At 38.9% G+C, this 14,609-nt stretch overlaps 2 protein-coding genes across 3 annotated transcripts; one reads left to right on the forward strand and one right to left on the reverse strand.

Moving 5' to 3' along the window:
* Window positions 1–260: 260 nt before the first annotated feature.
* Window positions 261–14,531, reverse strand: lrit1b (leucine-rich repeat, immunoglobulin-like and transmembrane domains 1b). Of its 2 annotated transcripts, XM_074620416.1 has the most exons (5): window positions 14,385–14,531; window positions 3,518–3,777; window positions 2,709–3,169; window positions 2,087–2,392; window positions 261–1,938 (listed from the first exon to the last, which is right to left on the reverse strand). In XM_074620416.1, the coding sequence occupies exons 2-5, from the start codon at window positions 3,637–3,639 to the stop codon at window positions 869–871; spliced, it is 1,959 nt and encodes a 652-aa protein (XP_074476517.1). In that variant the 5' UTR covers window positions 3,640–3,777; window positions 14,385–14,531; the 3' UTR covers window positions 261–868. The 2 variants fall into 2 exon arrangements, with proteins under 2 accessions (XP_074476517.1, XP_074476516.1); XM_074620415.1 differs by lacking the exon at window positions 14,385–14,531 and having other exon boundaries at window positions 3,518–4,577.
* Window positions 7,899–13,659, forward strand: rgrb (retinal G protein coupled receptor b). Its single transcript, XM_074620188.1, has 7 exons — window positions 7,899–8,261; window positions 9,302–9,458; window positions 11,268–11,389; window positions 11,786–11,939; window positions 12,047–12,164; window positions 12,781–12,894; window positions 13,204–13,659. The coding sequence occupies exons 1-7, from the start codon at window positions 8,186–8,188 to the stop codon at window positions 13,342–13,344; spliced, it is 882 nt and encodes a 293-aa protein (XP_074476289.1). The 5' UTR covers window positions 7,899–8,185; the 3' UTR covers window positions 13,345–13,659.
* Window positions 14,532–14,609: the final 78 nt, after the last annotated feature.

The raw sequence follows: 14,609 nt of genomic DNA on the forward strand, positions 1-14,609 counted from the left end.
CTCACACTTCTACATCTACTACTTCAAGCCGGTTTTACAGAACATTATTAGTTTTAAATGTAACCTGGGTGAGATTATCTGTACGTTTACATCAGCATTAATTTTTCAGTGAATTTACGATCTGCATAATACTTATGTTTACGTTCATTAAATGATACTTTGTAATGCACATAAGCTAATTTCTGCTTCAGTCGAGGTGAATATTGATCTAATCAAAAACCAATATTCTGAGGTGTAAGAAAAAAGCTTGAGAGCATATATCAGTATAAAAAATATTTATTTTTATACAGTACATTCATACAGACACATTTCAGGTCACATATATCAATACATTATAAAATGTATGTAGGCTTACTGTATTTTAGGTTTTTTGACCAAACAGTAAACCTGGCACATTAACATCATACTGACATACAAAATAGATTAATAAATGCTGGTTCATCATTTCTCTACATACTTTATGTTTTCAATAAAGATTTTAACACAATGCGGAGGTTACATTTTGGAAAAAAAATTAAAAATGATTGGGTTTTAGAGGTTTTAGGGCAACATTTTCTTCTGCAAAACATCACCTTTAAAAGTGCATGAATTAAAAAAAAAATGATTTTTACATATTTACTGTACAACACATGTAAATATTGAAACCATGTCACTGTGTATATATTCCCTTTTTTGCCGTCCACCAAATTAATTGTGTTTTTTATTCCCACAAGGCTGCAAAACAACATACATCCAATGCTGACTGAGCTATCAGTGTCCTCTGTCCTCAGTCTTTTGAGTCTTTGAGCACAGTGGTTTTAACTATTCACATCACAGGCCGGTAAAAAAACAAAGTGCGTCCTCTGGAGGTTGAGGAATTCGTTTGGTTTTAGCAGAAGTACTCGTTAGGTGGCACCTCAGTCCTGGCTGTGGCCTCTGAGTCGACACTGGACCTCGCTGAGAGCAACCTGTTGGATTCGTCAGGATTTAGCCTCGTCAGAAATTCGCTTTCCATCCCTTTAGTTTTGACCCCGGGGCCCAGGGTCTCAAACGTGACATACGAGTCCTGCATTTCCTTGGAGTTCCGCCCCAGCAGCTTTTGGCAGCGCTTCTTTAGCGCCCCGCAGCACACTACCAGTGTCAGGGGGACAGCAATCACGCAAGCCACTGTTATCACCACCACATTAATGAGCTTCTGAGTGCCACTAGCGCTGGCCGCCTCATCCGTTGAGAAGATTACACACTGCTCCTTTTTCGGGATCAGGCCTTTAACGCAAACACAAGCAATGTACTTTGTCTTTGGCACAAGGCCATCGATGGTGATCCGGTTCTTTCCGGCACCTACGTTGACCCGACGCATGTCTCTCTCACCAAATACAGCATATAGGACACTGAATTCTGTGATGTTTGTGGCTGTAGGGGCACGCCAGTTCAGAGAGACAGTATGGTCGGTGTCGCCGATCACCTTCACCGAACGCACCACCCTTTTCTCCGGAGCTTGCTGTAAGGATGAGGCATTGGCTGCCAGGTTACTCAGAGCACCCATCTCCACTGGTTTCTGGGGTTCTGACGCCTTGACTCGTCCATCAGAAGCACCGTCAGAGACGCTGTAGCTCTCAATCTCATACTTCCCAGTCACGCCTTTGCTATTGAAAGGTTCGATGATGGGCTGGGCAGCCGGGGTGGTTGGTGGAGGAACATATCTGGCAATAAGTTTCTCCTGGTATGCCGCTCTTCCAATGCCAGCAGGTTTCTTCCCTCTGGTTTTCTTGGAGACACCACCACCACCACCTGCTTCCTCTGACCGAAAGGAATCTGTGATCACCAAAGAGATGACGGCGTCTGCGGTGCCCACAAAGTTGGTTGCTTTGCACACATATTTCCCAGAATCTCGGTAGGCAACTGCAGGAACGCTCAGGATCGACCAAATGATGCCCTCCTTTGAAATCTCTTCCTGAACTGCAAAATAAAAAAGCAGACACCCACAGACTAGTTATACAGATTGGGACAGAAATATTAACGCTCATACTATTCTCATTGTCACTTTGACTTGGACAGAAATAGATACTGTTCTGACCAAATCAGGAATCGGTTCAGCGGAACTCACCAGTGCCGTTCATTTTCTTTCCATCAGCGCGACTCCAGGACAGCTCGGGGATGGGGACTCCAATTGTGCCACAGCGCAGCAGGACGTTGTTGCCCAGTGAGCTTCGTACACGAGCCACAGCCGTGTGCACCCGCGGGCCCTGGCACCTCTGCAGCTCCGCTTCAGTGAAAAGAACCCCTGACAAGCTCTCTGGATCAGCGCATCGCAGCCTGGTGTCGATGAGAGCCACGGATGATGATGGGGATTTCTGAAACTGGACCAGATCGTAAAGCCGGCAGTCGCACATCCACGGGTTGTCATGGAGACCTGTAGAGGAAATGAAGCGTGAGGAAGGGTGTTCAGCGAAAAGAAAAAACTCAGCATCCTCTTATGAATTACTGTAATGACCATCCAATACATTTTCCTGTAGACATCACGAACGAGACACTTTAAGACCAAGTACGTGTGGCTGCGAGTTAAAATAAATAGAATTAGTGTGACAAATTGACACACAATAACTATAATTAGACTAAGCCCTAACTCAGCTTTAAATGCTTCTGGTGTCAAAGAAGTGCTCGTCATGCAAGGCAGCTTAAAAAGGAATATGTTCTGGTATCCTAATATGTCACAGCTTGATCCTCACCGAGAATTAGTTTGGAGGAATCGGCGTCCTGGGATGGCTTTACACTCAGCCACATTGTGAGAACGTCCGCAGGAACGGTTGTCAGAGTGTTGCTGGATAAGTCCAGATAGGTGAGATTCTTTATGTTCACATTGGCATCGGCAGGGATGGCGGAGATCTTGTTGTTGTGTAAGTCGAGGAGCCTCAGGTTTGGCATGTCGGTAAGAGACTCCCAGGGAAAGGAAGTGAGGGAGTTGCCATCCAGCCGGAGCTCATCCAGGTTGTAAAGACCCCGGAAACTGTCAACATTCAGTGAATTCAATGAATTGAAAGACATCCATAGAAACTCCAGGTTGTTGAGGTAGTGGAAGTTGTCGCTTGAAATCCGTGTGATTGCTGTCTTTTCAATGCGCAGCTTCGATGTGTCAATGGGGAAATTTGGAGGAACCACAGTGATCTCTGGATCATTGCAAAGTACACTCCTGCAAGAAAAAAAAATAATAACAAAAATGTGATCATTTATCATATGACAGACAATATTAAAAAAATGATAGTGATTTAATATCAAACGAAATGTACTTTCTGCCTCCATTTTACAGAAAAACAATATAGTTGAGCATGTATTTGAGGAAAACATAGTAATCTATTGTTCGGTAACAAGCAAAGGAGATTAAAGGGCAACTCCAAGTTAATCCTCCACTACACAGAGTGACTGAACAGAAGAAAGCTGCAGTGAAAATCACCTTTGCACGCAAGAAAAAAATAAAACACATGTACTGAGAATAAAATTCAAACAACAATGTTTCATTTAATAAACTGCCATTATTTACCTTGCTTTTGATCCATCGCTTAATTTGTGGAAGAAGCAGCTGCATTGTGCAGGACATGAACTGCTAAGCAAAGGAAGAAAAACTAAAGCCAAACAAAAAGCAGCGGTAAAATGACGACTCATTTTTTCTCCAGCGAGCTACTAAACGCTATGCAGCTAAACTACAACAAAAAAAAAAATTAGACACTACAGCTCTTTAACGAGGGATCGGATGCATCGTGGTGGTTTGCAGGCTCTCAGCTCCATACTGCTCCGACTGGTCTGAATCCCGAGATAAAAAGGATAGGCAGGGATTAGTGAAGGACTTGGGTTATTTTCATTCACACGATTAGGCTATTGCTTCCTGGAAGCTGATAGGCTGCATAGTTTTTACTTTCTCTCTCAGGGAAATATTGTCCAATAGTTGATTGGATGGTTAATTATGTATGGCCACAACAAACTGTACAGCATCTAACATGTAGTTAACCATCATGAATTTGAAATATTAAACCTTTTTTTCCCACATAAAGAGTTTTAAAATGAGGAATTTGTTCATTGACAGATATGATACACTATTTGTATATTTGTTTTTAATGCTTTTATTTATTTCTTTAATTTATTTTTAAATGTTTTTTATTTATTTTTTAATTTGTCTCAATATTTACTTGTCAAGTTATATGATATACTGCCAAATATCAGAGTAAACACTGTAAGAGTGACGGGCCTCCTACCTCACATTTCAGAGACAATTTGTCACCAAGAAATAAATTATAACTCTTGATGTGAAAGCACAGGGATGTGCTACAGTTTAAGAACATATTCATAAACATACATTATTGTTATGTTATAAGCCTATTCTTAAATTATATTGTTTTTTTATGTAGTCTATCAAAAATGTTTAATATATTGGCAGACTGAAGTTTGCATGTTGGCTAGAAACTTGGCAACACATGACCACTAGATGGCACTGGAGAGTTAATAAAGGTATTTAGGGTATTGTGTTACTCACCCTATTGTTATTAGATCCAAACTTCAAACCAGATACATGACAACACTGTAACCACATGCAGTTGATCATTGGGTTTGAATATCAAAAAAGAATCCTTTTTAAAACGTCAAAGAATTATATAAGAATAATCTCCAATTCTAAGATGACTATTAAACTATTATTATATCGTATTATGTAGTTATCATTTTCAGTAGTATTCTGCAGAACACGTTCATATTTTGCGTGTGACACACTGTGTGGATGACAGACATGTTGTCACAATCGCTGAGGGTTTTTCACAGGTGCAGAGGTTTAAAGACACAGCTGTCTGGCGGGATTTCAAATCCTTTAATCCAGTCATCTCTCTGTCTCTTATTAATACATCTTTGTTCTATTGTCCCAGGCAAAAAACAATGTATTTGCAAGAATAAATGTTATCCTAATAAAGAATACCGCCTGTCAGTGTAAAAGTATTTTACATATTTGGAGAAAGTGAAATATTGAATAAAATAAATCTGAAAAAAATGGAGACACAAAATGAAAACTCCCAAAATGTGTATCTCTAATCTAAGAAATTTTCATTTGTAGAACACTTTGTATTATGTCAAAAATGATAAACAAGGCCGTTTTTCATTCCTGCAGTTCTATACGTAGTGTTCAGATCCTTAAGTAAAAGTAGAAATACTACAGTTCAAAAATATTCAAAAGTTCTACATTCAAAATATGAAGTACAGAAGTATTATCAGAAAAATGCACTTAAAGTATAGTAAAGTACTCATTATGCCGAATCTCTTCTTTCAGTGTGTTATATTATTAATAATACATTGTGGTATTGGATATTATTACTTAAAGTAATTTGTCAATGTGTAGCAACTTTTATGTACCGTATATACTTACCTTTTACCTTTTATAGTCTCATCATGTGTAATAAAAAGCACAATTTCCCTCTGAAATTTACAGAAGTAGAAATGTAAGGTAGCATTACATTAAAATACTCAAGTAAAAGTATCTCAAAATTGTACAGTACTTTAGTAAATGTGCTATAATTACTTTCCGCCTCTGCATTTAGCTTTAACCTAACACACTTTTACAGGAATAGAAAACTGTTATTTCAGCTTTTCATCTTACTCCTGATCTTCAGAGTATGTCAGAACCAATTTCAACAGTGAAACCTTTGTTTCATTGCAAAACCAGCAGATTATGACGGTGTAATTAACTGTTAGCCAATGCATTAATGTGTAACCACTGCAGGGGGGGCAAGCACTTTGGGAAAAGAATATTGCAGACGGGGTCAGTTACAGTTCTTTATTTGTGGTTGGCCTCCCTCTAATGATATTAATTAAGAAGTTAAATGAGATCCTGATTTCTTCCAAGTTAAGGCTTTAAGGTGCTGACTTTTATTTTTAAAGGATATAGCTTTTTGGTCCACTGTCCGCCAATATACAATACAGAAAGAGAGTAGAAACCTGTTGCAAGTTGTAGTTATTATCTCATTGCATAGTATACCTTTTGATAAAGAACTGACATTGGCATATGGATAAATCAGATATAGAGTTCATAACAAAGATTACAATATATACGAGTTGATGGTTCAGACTCTTATTTCCTCATACTCAGCTCCAGTATATTAAAAAAACTGTTTTATTGAAACCTTTGCATTGTGAAGTAGCCACTCTGCTGCTTTATGTTTCTGCCTGGCCTCACACTGGCATTTTATAGGCCTCCTGTTGGGATTTGGGGCAGCAGAGAAAACATTCTGATATACAAACCAGATGCTCCAAATTGTCAATTTTATCTGTATAAACACATTTGAGTCACTAAACTGAGTCACATTTGTCAGCAGACGCAGTGATGAGCATCAATACTGCAGCTTTTTGCTGAATGTGAGGAAGTCTGTAACTGGACGGGGCGCTGAGCTTTCACTCAGGACAATATGGGCAGTTTGGGAAAAGGGTATTATAAGTCTATTGGGACACATCATTACTTCATAGTTAATGAGTTTGTGGTAATCTGTGGGCAGATTAGTGGTGCAATCAGACTCAGCCCAAATGTTACATTTTTAAATGTTCAGCCTGCTGCCCTCGTTTTTTTACGGTTATATTGGTCGACAGATAAATGAGTAAATGAATAAGGTCTTGATGCTTTCATATACTTTTTATTGACCGTTCACACCTAATGTGGTTAAGAGAGAACCACCTGTTCTTGAGTTTGACTCCAAATAAAAAAAGAGATTCAGGTGTAGAGATATGGTAGTTGGGACTGAGTGGTGCCGTATACTTTACATGCATGATTGATGATCCAATGAAGTTTTTAGTTTATTTTTAACAGGGAGAAATCTGTGGAATGTAATTCTGAAAGTACAGTACCTGAAGATAGTTGTAAACTGCCTTCTCTGACATAAAACCCCTTGATTTTCTTGAGCAAAATCCAGCGCTGCTATGTCCAGCCACTATGCTTTTTTATGACACACCATACAACATATCACTGAGTTTTTATATTAGTATATATACAGATACATTTAGGCAATTTGAATAAAAGTGATGTCTTCACAATTTTTCAATTTTACTGTATTCAGAAAAAAAAACATTATTCAAAGTCAAAATTGCAGACGATATGTCATGGATAAAGTCAAGAAAAGACAGTCCAATAAAAAAAATAAAATATGAATGGGTGGAAAGATCGCTTGAGTCGATAAATAAATGTTATATAATAAATAACAATTTATATAGCCCTAAATCACAATTTTTTTTTAAATTTTACAATCTGTACAGCATACAATGGCCTTTATCCTCTGATTTGAATAAGAATAAACTGGAGGAAACATCAGGAAGAGCAACAGAGGAGGGATGCTGCTTCCTCCAGGAGGGAGAGACATGCAATACTGTATCGATACATGATAGTTGTGCGAAAATGTAAATATGATTTGTTATCCATGAGGGACTGTAAGCACTGTAACCATATTCTCCATTACATCCGTTTCACAGTTTCTACTGTTAAAGTCTTGCTTAGTAAGAAACCATGTTTATATCTGTTTAATCAACAGTGTAAAACTGTTGTTTGAATGGGAATTTATGAGAGGAAGAAGTTTTTCCCACTTAGCCCCTTCTCTTGTGTGCTGACTTATTGTTTACAGTTTGTTATAACTTTTATTTTCATTTAAATAATAGCAGTGGTGTTATTATTCTAATCACTGGCCTTTATTTATTAGAAAAAGATGTGTAATTTTAACCATATGTGTTGTATATTTAAGATTGTGATTTGCTTAGTGGGGGCTCCTGTAGTTCAGCCAAATAATGTTAAGAACATCATTTCCCATGTTTCCTTTTTTTGTCCTTATCACCCAGAACAACAGTGAGTTGAGGGAAAAGTTCGTCTCAGGTTGCCATAAACTTTCTCACACTGACAGAAAACCCACAGAGCAGCTCTGAATCAACAAACTTTACCATCAAAGAGTTGCTCAGCAAACGCTCACACTTTTGGAGATCGTAAAGTTGCAGGAAAGTTTGAATGCAGTCTGCTCGTTAGGACATTCTTCAGGGGATTGCAAAAGGGGGTTTACTTAGATTAGCCTCTTTGTGCTTTTTCACGTGAAAGAGCCTTTATAAGGCGTCATTTGTGTTTAGAGACGGTGGTGCACAACACAACGAGGAAAAGGACGCGTCTTTTTGTGCCAAAGTTTGATTTACTTTACGCGTTTTCACCATGGCAGCGTATACGTTACCGGAGGGGTTCGCAGAGTTTGATATGTTTACATTCGGCACAGCGCTTCTTGTTGGGGGTAAGTGGACCGAGCACACCGGAAGACATGTTTCTGCAAGGATTAAAGGGGCAGTTCACTCTGAAACCATTTGCTTACATGATAAAAAGCATCCTCTGGAAATCACAACCATGCATTATTTTTCTTCTCATTGAGATGTTTGACATTTTGCAGTTTTTGAGTTACAAGCTTACATACAACTGTGCTGATAACAGAAATTAAAGGGAAATTTCTCTTCTTTTTTTTCTTTTTTTTTCTAAATATATATTATAATATAATATATAATATATAATATAATATTTTTTTTTCACTTCCAGGCATGCTTGGCATCAAGGGTGCCCAAACTTTTCCCTTGGAGGGCCAAAACTGGAACTCAATGGAGGGCCACGGGCCAAAATTAAACACCCATTGTATTGTATTGTTAAGATGCAAAATGGTACTTAGATCCCAAGTTCCCAAGTTGTATACTGCATTCAAAAAACTGCATGTTTTCCCCAAAACTGCATAGGATTATTATAAAGTGGGCATGTCTGTAAAGGGGAGACTCGTGGGTACCCATAGAACCCATTTTCAGTCACATATCTTGAGGTCAGAGGTCAAGGGACCCCTTGACAAATGGCCATGCCAGTTTTTCCCCACCAAAATTTAGCCCAACGTTAGAGTGTTAGCCTCCTTCCTGACAAGCTAACATGACATGATTGGTATAATGGAGTCCTTAGGTTTTCTGGTTTCATATGATGCCACTATCTTCTAACCATAAACCCAAGCCTGGTACGGCCTCCAAAAGACAGTAAAGTCGGTTGGGTCTTTTAATAAAAAAAAATAATAATAATAATTTGCTGACATCTGGCGGGCCAAATCAAACCTAATGGCGGGCCAACTTTGGCATGCGAGCCCCACTTTGGGCAGCCCTGGCTTTCATGATAAAAGCATCTTCTGGACATCCCAACCATGCATTATTTTTCTTCTCATTGTGATGGTTGACATTTAACAGTTTTTGAGTTACAAGCTTAAACACAACTGTGCTGATAACAGAATTTTTTTTTTTTTTTTACTTCCAGGCATGCTTGGATTCTTCCTCAATGCCATCAGCATCGTGTCTTTCCTCACAGTGAAGGAGATGCGGACTCCCAGCAACTTCTTTGTGTTCAACCTCGCTGTGGCCGACATCTGTTTGAATATTAATGGACTCACAGCTGCATACTCGAGCTACCTCAGGTATCAAAACAAGGCACACACTGAGGCTTTAAAAGATTATTTTCCCTCCACAGGCCCTTTTGTATCGAGTTGAAGGTACTACATTCCTTTTGGCAATAAATAAAAGGCTTAGTATTTGATATTAGCCAAGGGGTAGCACAAACTAAATAAGCCTTTGGGTTTCATAATCCACAATCCACTTTATTCGGTGTGTAAAGTTCAAATTTTTTTCAAGCAGATCTGTTGGGAGGTTACCTAACAGGATTTTAACTGAAATGCAGTAACATTTAACCTTTTCCACTCCACCCCTCTTCTTCATAGACCCGTTTTTGTCTTTTTTTAGGGGGGCACAGGAGATTTTCAGGGGTAGATAAATAGTCAACAGTAGATGTCACATAGAAGTGGTGTACATCATCTGAAGATTAATTTGAGATGCCGCTCAGACACTGTGTGTCAGGTTGTTCAAATCAGAAATCAGAAATAAAAAAAATAATTAATTAATTAATTCACATATTTACTAATTGAAAAATTGATAAAAATCAATAATCTCTCCAAAATACCACATTAAGACACTAAGACCTTGAGAAACACCATAGAAAAAGGCATGCTGTGATTTGGCATGAAAAACTTTTGACATTTGGAGATTTCTGCAAGTATTGCATTTTTCGGCGACTGGATGGTGAGCACTTTTGTTCTGGAAACTGCTCAGAAAGCCCTTTATTGTCAATCTACCTAGGGAAGCCATCAATCCTCTGAATGCCCTCACCACAGAAAATTTCATACAGTGAGGTCAAATTTTAAAAAATGGTCTCACTATCTGAATTGGCTACTACGGGGACTAACATCATCTCACATGAATACAATTGGGCTCATTGGATCCACAAGCGTCTCAAATCACCATGCCAGTTTTTCCTCTCCAAAATGTAGCGTAACTTCCTAGCGTTGTTAAGCGTTCTTCATGCTAGCGGGACATTGGTTGGTACCAATGGATTCCTTTGGTTTTCTAGTTTCATATGATACCAGTAGCTTCACTCTTGACTCTAAAACTGAGTCTGCTACAGCTTATGAAAAAGTAAAGTCCGCCGAGGGCACCGGCGCCCTCAAGGAGTGGAAGAGGTTAAATATTTTTTCAATGTCCTATTTAAACCTCTTATATATTTTATTTAGCAGCTGACACCCAGGTTGGGAACCGCTAAAATTTTAAATTAAAAAAATTAGCAGTTCCCAACCTGGGCGTTGGCAGCTTATTATTTTTGAACCCCTCATTTCTCCCGTGGTCTGTGCATGGTGGATGTATTAAGCACACATTTATTTAGTAAAATGAAGCATGTAAGCACAATAAACTGAAATAATTAAGGCCTTAAAACTAGATTTTAACTGCATACTGGTGCAAACACTATCAATAAAAAAAATTGCATTTGGGCCCTGCTCATTTTAGCTCGCTTTAGTAATAAATGCGAGTGGTATGCAAGATGGTTAACAAGTACATTTTTCTGACTTTTTTTGGTGGCACACTGAAGTTGACTGAAACAATCCGAGAAGGGCACATCACTCATTGGTTTAACCACTCACAGCTCACATTCAATCTATGATGAGGGGCTGTCAGTAGGCATTGCTTGGCAACAAAGGTTGGGAACCAGTGAGTTAATCTGACTCAGCCGCGTAAAATCAAACTGTTATTTTGTGACCACCGTTTTTTCAAAACTGTAACCAACATGTTTTTACAGCCTGATGTAGTCGTATATAATAACACTGTTTATAACATTGTTTGGTATAGGCAACATTCCTCTGCATGCTGGAGTATGATTCAAGTTTTGTTGTCTTTTCTAGATATTGGCCGTTTGGTCAAGATGGATGTGCCTTTCACGGTTTCCAGGGCATGATAGCGGTCCTGGCGTCCATCAGTTTCATGGCTGCCATCTCTTGGGACAGATATCACCAGTACTGCACTAGTGAGTACAACATATCACCTGTACTGCAACACTGTAATATAGAACTTAACCAAAGTAAACCCATCTCATTTACAAAATTACACAAACTAAATGATAGGAAGCCTATGGAAGGTATTTGGAGACTAATTTGAGAAAACAAAATCAGATGTCTTGATACCATGACTCTATTTGAGACTTTGACACACAAACACACTTCATTGCATTTCTATAAATAGTGCATCAGAGACAAACTGAGGATTCTTCCCACTTAGATTGGGTCGCACCTACTTTTGTTTTTGCAGCACAAATAGCAGAAAAATGTTAACACACACATCATTAGCTATATCTAAACAAACAAATAATATGTCAAATGTCTACTCACATCCAAATGACCGTATGCATGTCTTCATTCTGCAGGACAGAAGCTCTTCTGGAGCACTACGATGACGATGTGCGGCATCATCTGGATTCTTTCCATCTTCTGGGCTGCTGTTCCTCTCATGGGATGGGGCGTCTATGACTTTGAGCCTATGAGGACTTGCTGCACGCTGGACTACACCAGAGGGGACAGGTAGAGTTGTAGAAATATAGGAATGATACCAAATACTATCCATAACATTCTGACAAATATTTACCATATTACTTATTATTATTTTTCGATGCATCTCTTTTCAACAGGGACTACGTGACCTTCATGCTGACTCTGGTGCTGCTCTATCTGACGTTCCCTGCTTTAACCATGTGGTCATGTTACGGTGCTATCCACAAGCAGTTTAAGAAGATCCATCACCATAGGGTAATTGTGCAAAACCCATTTTAAAAGAACACTCCACTTCTCTTTGTTTTGTTTTGATGTTAGATCAGATTTGGTAGAGAAAATGCACTTTCCTACTTGACCTGAACTTTTTTAGCTGTTCCTGTAGTACACAGTGTACATTGTATTTGTTATATTTGGACACATATACACACAATGATGCCTCCTACATGTCACCAGCTACTGGAATTAAATGTGCTCACTGACATCTACTAGTAAACTATAACAAAAAGCGCATGTTAGTAGTACACAATAAGCTCAGCTTAGCATAAAGACTGGAAACAGGGGGAAAACCTAGCCTGGCTCTGTCCACAGGTAGAAAAATACATCTACCAGCATCTCTAAATCTCACTAATTAACACATTATATCTAATTTGGTTAATCTGTGCACAAACAGTAAACAAGTCATGGTATTACGGAGAGTTACGTACAGTGGAGTCCAGCTGTCGGTGTAGCTTGTCAAGCTGTAACCGACAAAACTGAAATGTTTTCTTCTTATTTCCAGCTGAATATTGTTAAAACTAAACCATCACCGTTTTAAATCCACTACATTGCATGTTGTAATATCTACAGTAACACAACAAACTTTGTTTTCCAGTTTAACACCAATGTGCCTCTGAGGGTTATGCTGATGTGCTGGGGCCCCTACGTCCTCATGTGCATCTACGCCTGCTTTGAGAACGTGAAGCTCGTATCTCCCAAGCTACGAATGGTGAGCACTTTCAATCTAACAGATTGTGGGAAAATAAAGTCAAAATGATGAAAAAAGGAAGGAAGGAAGTCATCATATTGCTGACTTAGTTTAAAGGAGAATTCCGGTTTATTTAATCTGGCTAAACTGTCGGCTTGTTTACAACCTGTCTGATCATTTGACCGCTCGTGTTTCTTGCTGTTGTCCGATCTCATCAGCAATTACTTTGTTTTCCTGATGACCGCGACTGCAAAAATGAGACCCAAGTTGTAATAAACTGTCCTTTAAATCAAGTAATTACGAGATGAAAATCCTCGTTTGTGCCCGCAGGTGCTTCCAGTTATTGCAAAGACAAATCCCATCTTCAACGCGCTCCTCTACTCGTTTGGAAATGAGTTCTACCGAGGCGGCGTTTGGAATTTCCTCACCGGGCAGAAGATCGTTGATCCGGTTATCAAGAAGGCATATTAAAAGGAAGCTCAATACGTTCTGGCAAAAAAATCCCAAACCATCATTTGCTCTTAAGATAGGTTCCTGTTGTAAACATCAATACGCCATTTAGACGTCTGTACAGTTTTTCACATGTGGACAGTAGCTGAAGCTCTGGGCGATCTCTACATTTGGTGCCTCCTGCTGGATTTGTGTAAATCTACAAAATGTGTTGCATGTTATGTATCCACTTTCAAATTACTGCATTCTTTCTACAGCAATTTTCCATTAACCTGCACTGTTCCTCCGCCCGTCTTAGACCACTTACAATAAACACATTGTGTTGCTGCTCTTCTACTTTAAAGTGTGTTTTTTACCTGAATAATTGAGCAGCTGCAAGTATGTAAATTTCTACAATCGACCAGCATACCGAGATGCTCTCTCATGACACGGTTGTCATTTACTAAGCAAGTTAATCGATTGAGTTTTGGTTAGGACAGTTTGAGGTGACATAACTTGTATATATGGTAAGAAAAGCAGTCACTGTGTTAAGACTGCATTATGCAATTATACTATAGGCAACACCTGAGGCAAAGTGAGTTTAAGCTCATTTCGAAGTAGCTGGTTCCTTAAATGCATAAACTGATACATAAAGAGGTAGATAGTGTGGTAGATCTCATTTTCTTACCTTGGAGCTACTCATATTAAAATGTTATGGTGTGTTCTAGTTCAGATTCCCCTAATTGAACGTATTTAGCAGTTTTTACACTTTTTTTAAATTGTGCTGAGTTGTTAAAAAACAGATCACAGCTCTTTCTAGTGAGACAAATTGCACACTTTACACATGAATAGAGATGGTAATGTACATAAACACATTGTTTGCTGAAGGAACCAGCTATCAAACCTGGAAGGGTTAAATTAAGATCAATCTAATGAACGTATGCGGTTGAATGACATAAGAAGTTATACAGCTTTTATAACAAGTGTTACAGTGTCAGCAAGGTCACAGAGAAGTCTACAGCACTCTGATCTCTGAGCTGCTGAATGCATGCACTCCAGAAATAAGCCTCTGTCACACTAACTTCAGACGCAACTGACTGTTCTCGCCAGGCAGTCGTCAGCAGGTGAAATCCTCTCTCCGTCACAGGCAGCCCGTCTTAGCGTAGGAGGAGTGGGCCCTAATGAGCAACACTCACGTAGGTTGAAAGACATCCAAAGATAGTCTTGTTGACTCCTTAAATTAGAAAAATAACATGTTTATTTCACACTTATCTAACCTTTTAATTGCAGTGTTATCAGCATGTAGC

Source organism: Sebastes fasciatus, chromosome 20 (genome assembly GCF_043250625.1).
Source record: "Sebastes fasciatus isolate fSebFas1 chromosome 20, fSebFas1.pri, whole genome shotgun sequence".
Classification (NCBI taxonomy): domain Eukaryota; kingdom Metazoa; phylum Chordata; class Actinopteri; order Perciformes; family Sebastidae; genus Sebastes; species Sebastes fasciatus.

Coding starts and splice junctions, on each gene's coding strand:
- lrit1b (XM_074620416.1), bottom strand. CDS start 3,639: ATGAGTCGTCATTTTACCGCTGCTTTTTGTTTGGCTTTAGTTTTTCTT. Junction 2,393..2,708: donor TTCCTCCAAACTAATTCTCG/GTGAGGATCAAG, acceptor TTTCCTCTACAG/GTCTCCATGACAACCCGTGG. Junction 1,939..2,086: donor AAAGAAAATGAACGGCACTG/GTGAGTTCCGCT, acceptor TTTATTTTGCAG/TTCAGGAAGAGATTTCAAAG.
- rgrb (XM_074620188.1), top strand. CDS start 8,186: ATGGCAGCGTATACGTTACCGGAGGGGTTCGCAGAGTTTGATATGTTT. Junction 8,262..9,301: donor CACAGCGCTTCTTGTTGGGG/GTAAGTGGACCG, acceptor TTTTACTTCCAG/GCATGCTTGGATTCTTCCTC. Junction 12,165..12,780: donor AGAAGATCCATCACCATAGG/GTAATTGTGCAA, acceptor TTTGTTTTCCAG/TTTAACACCAATGTGCCTCT.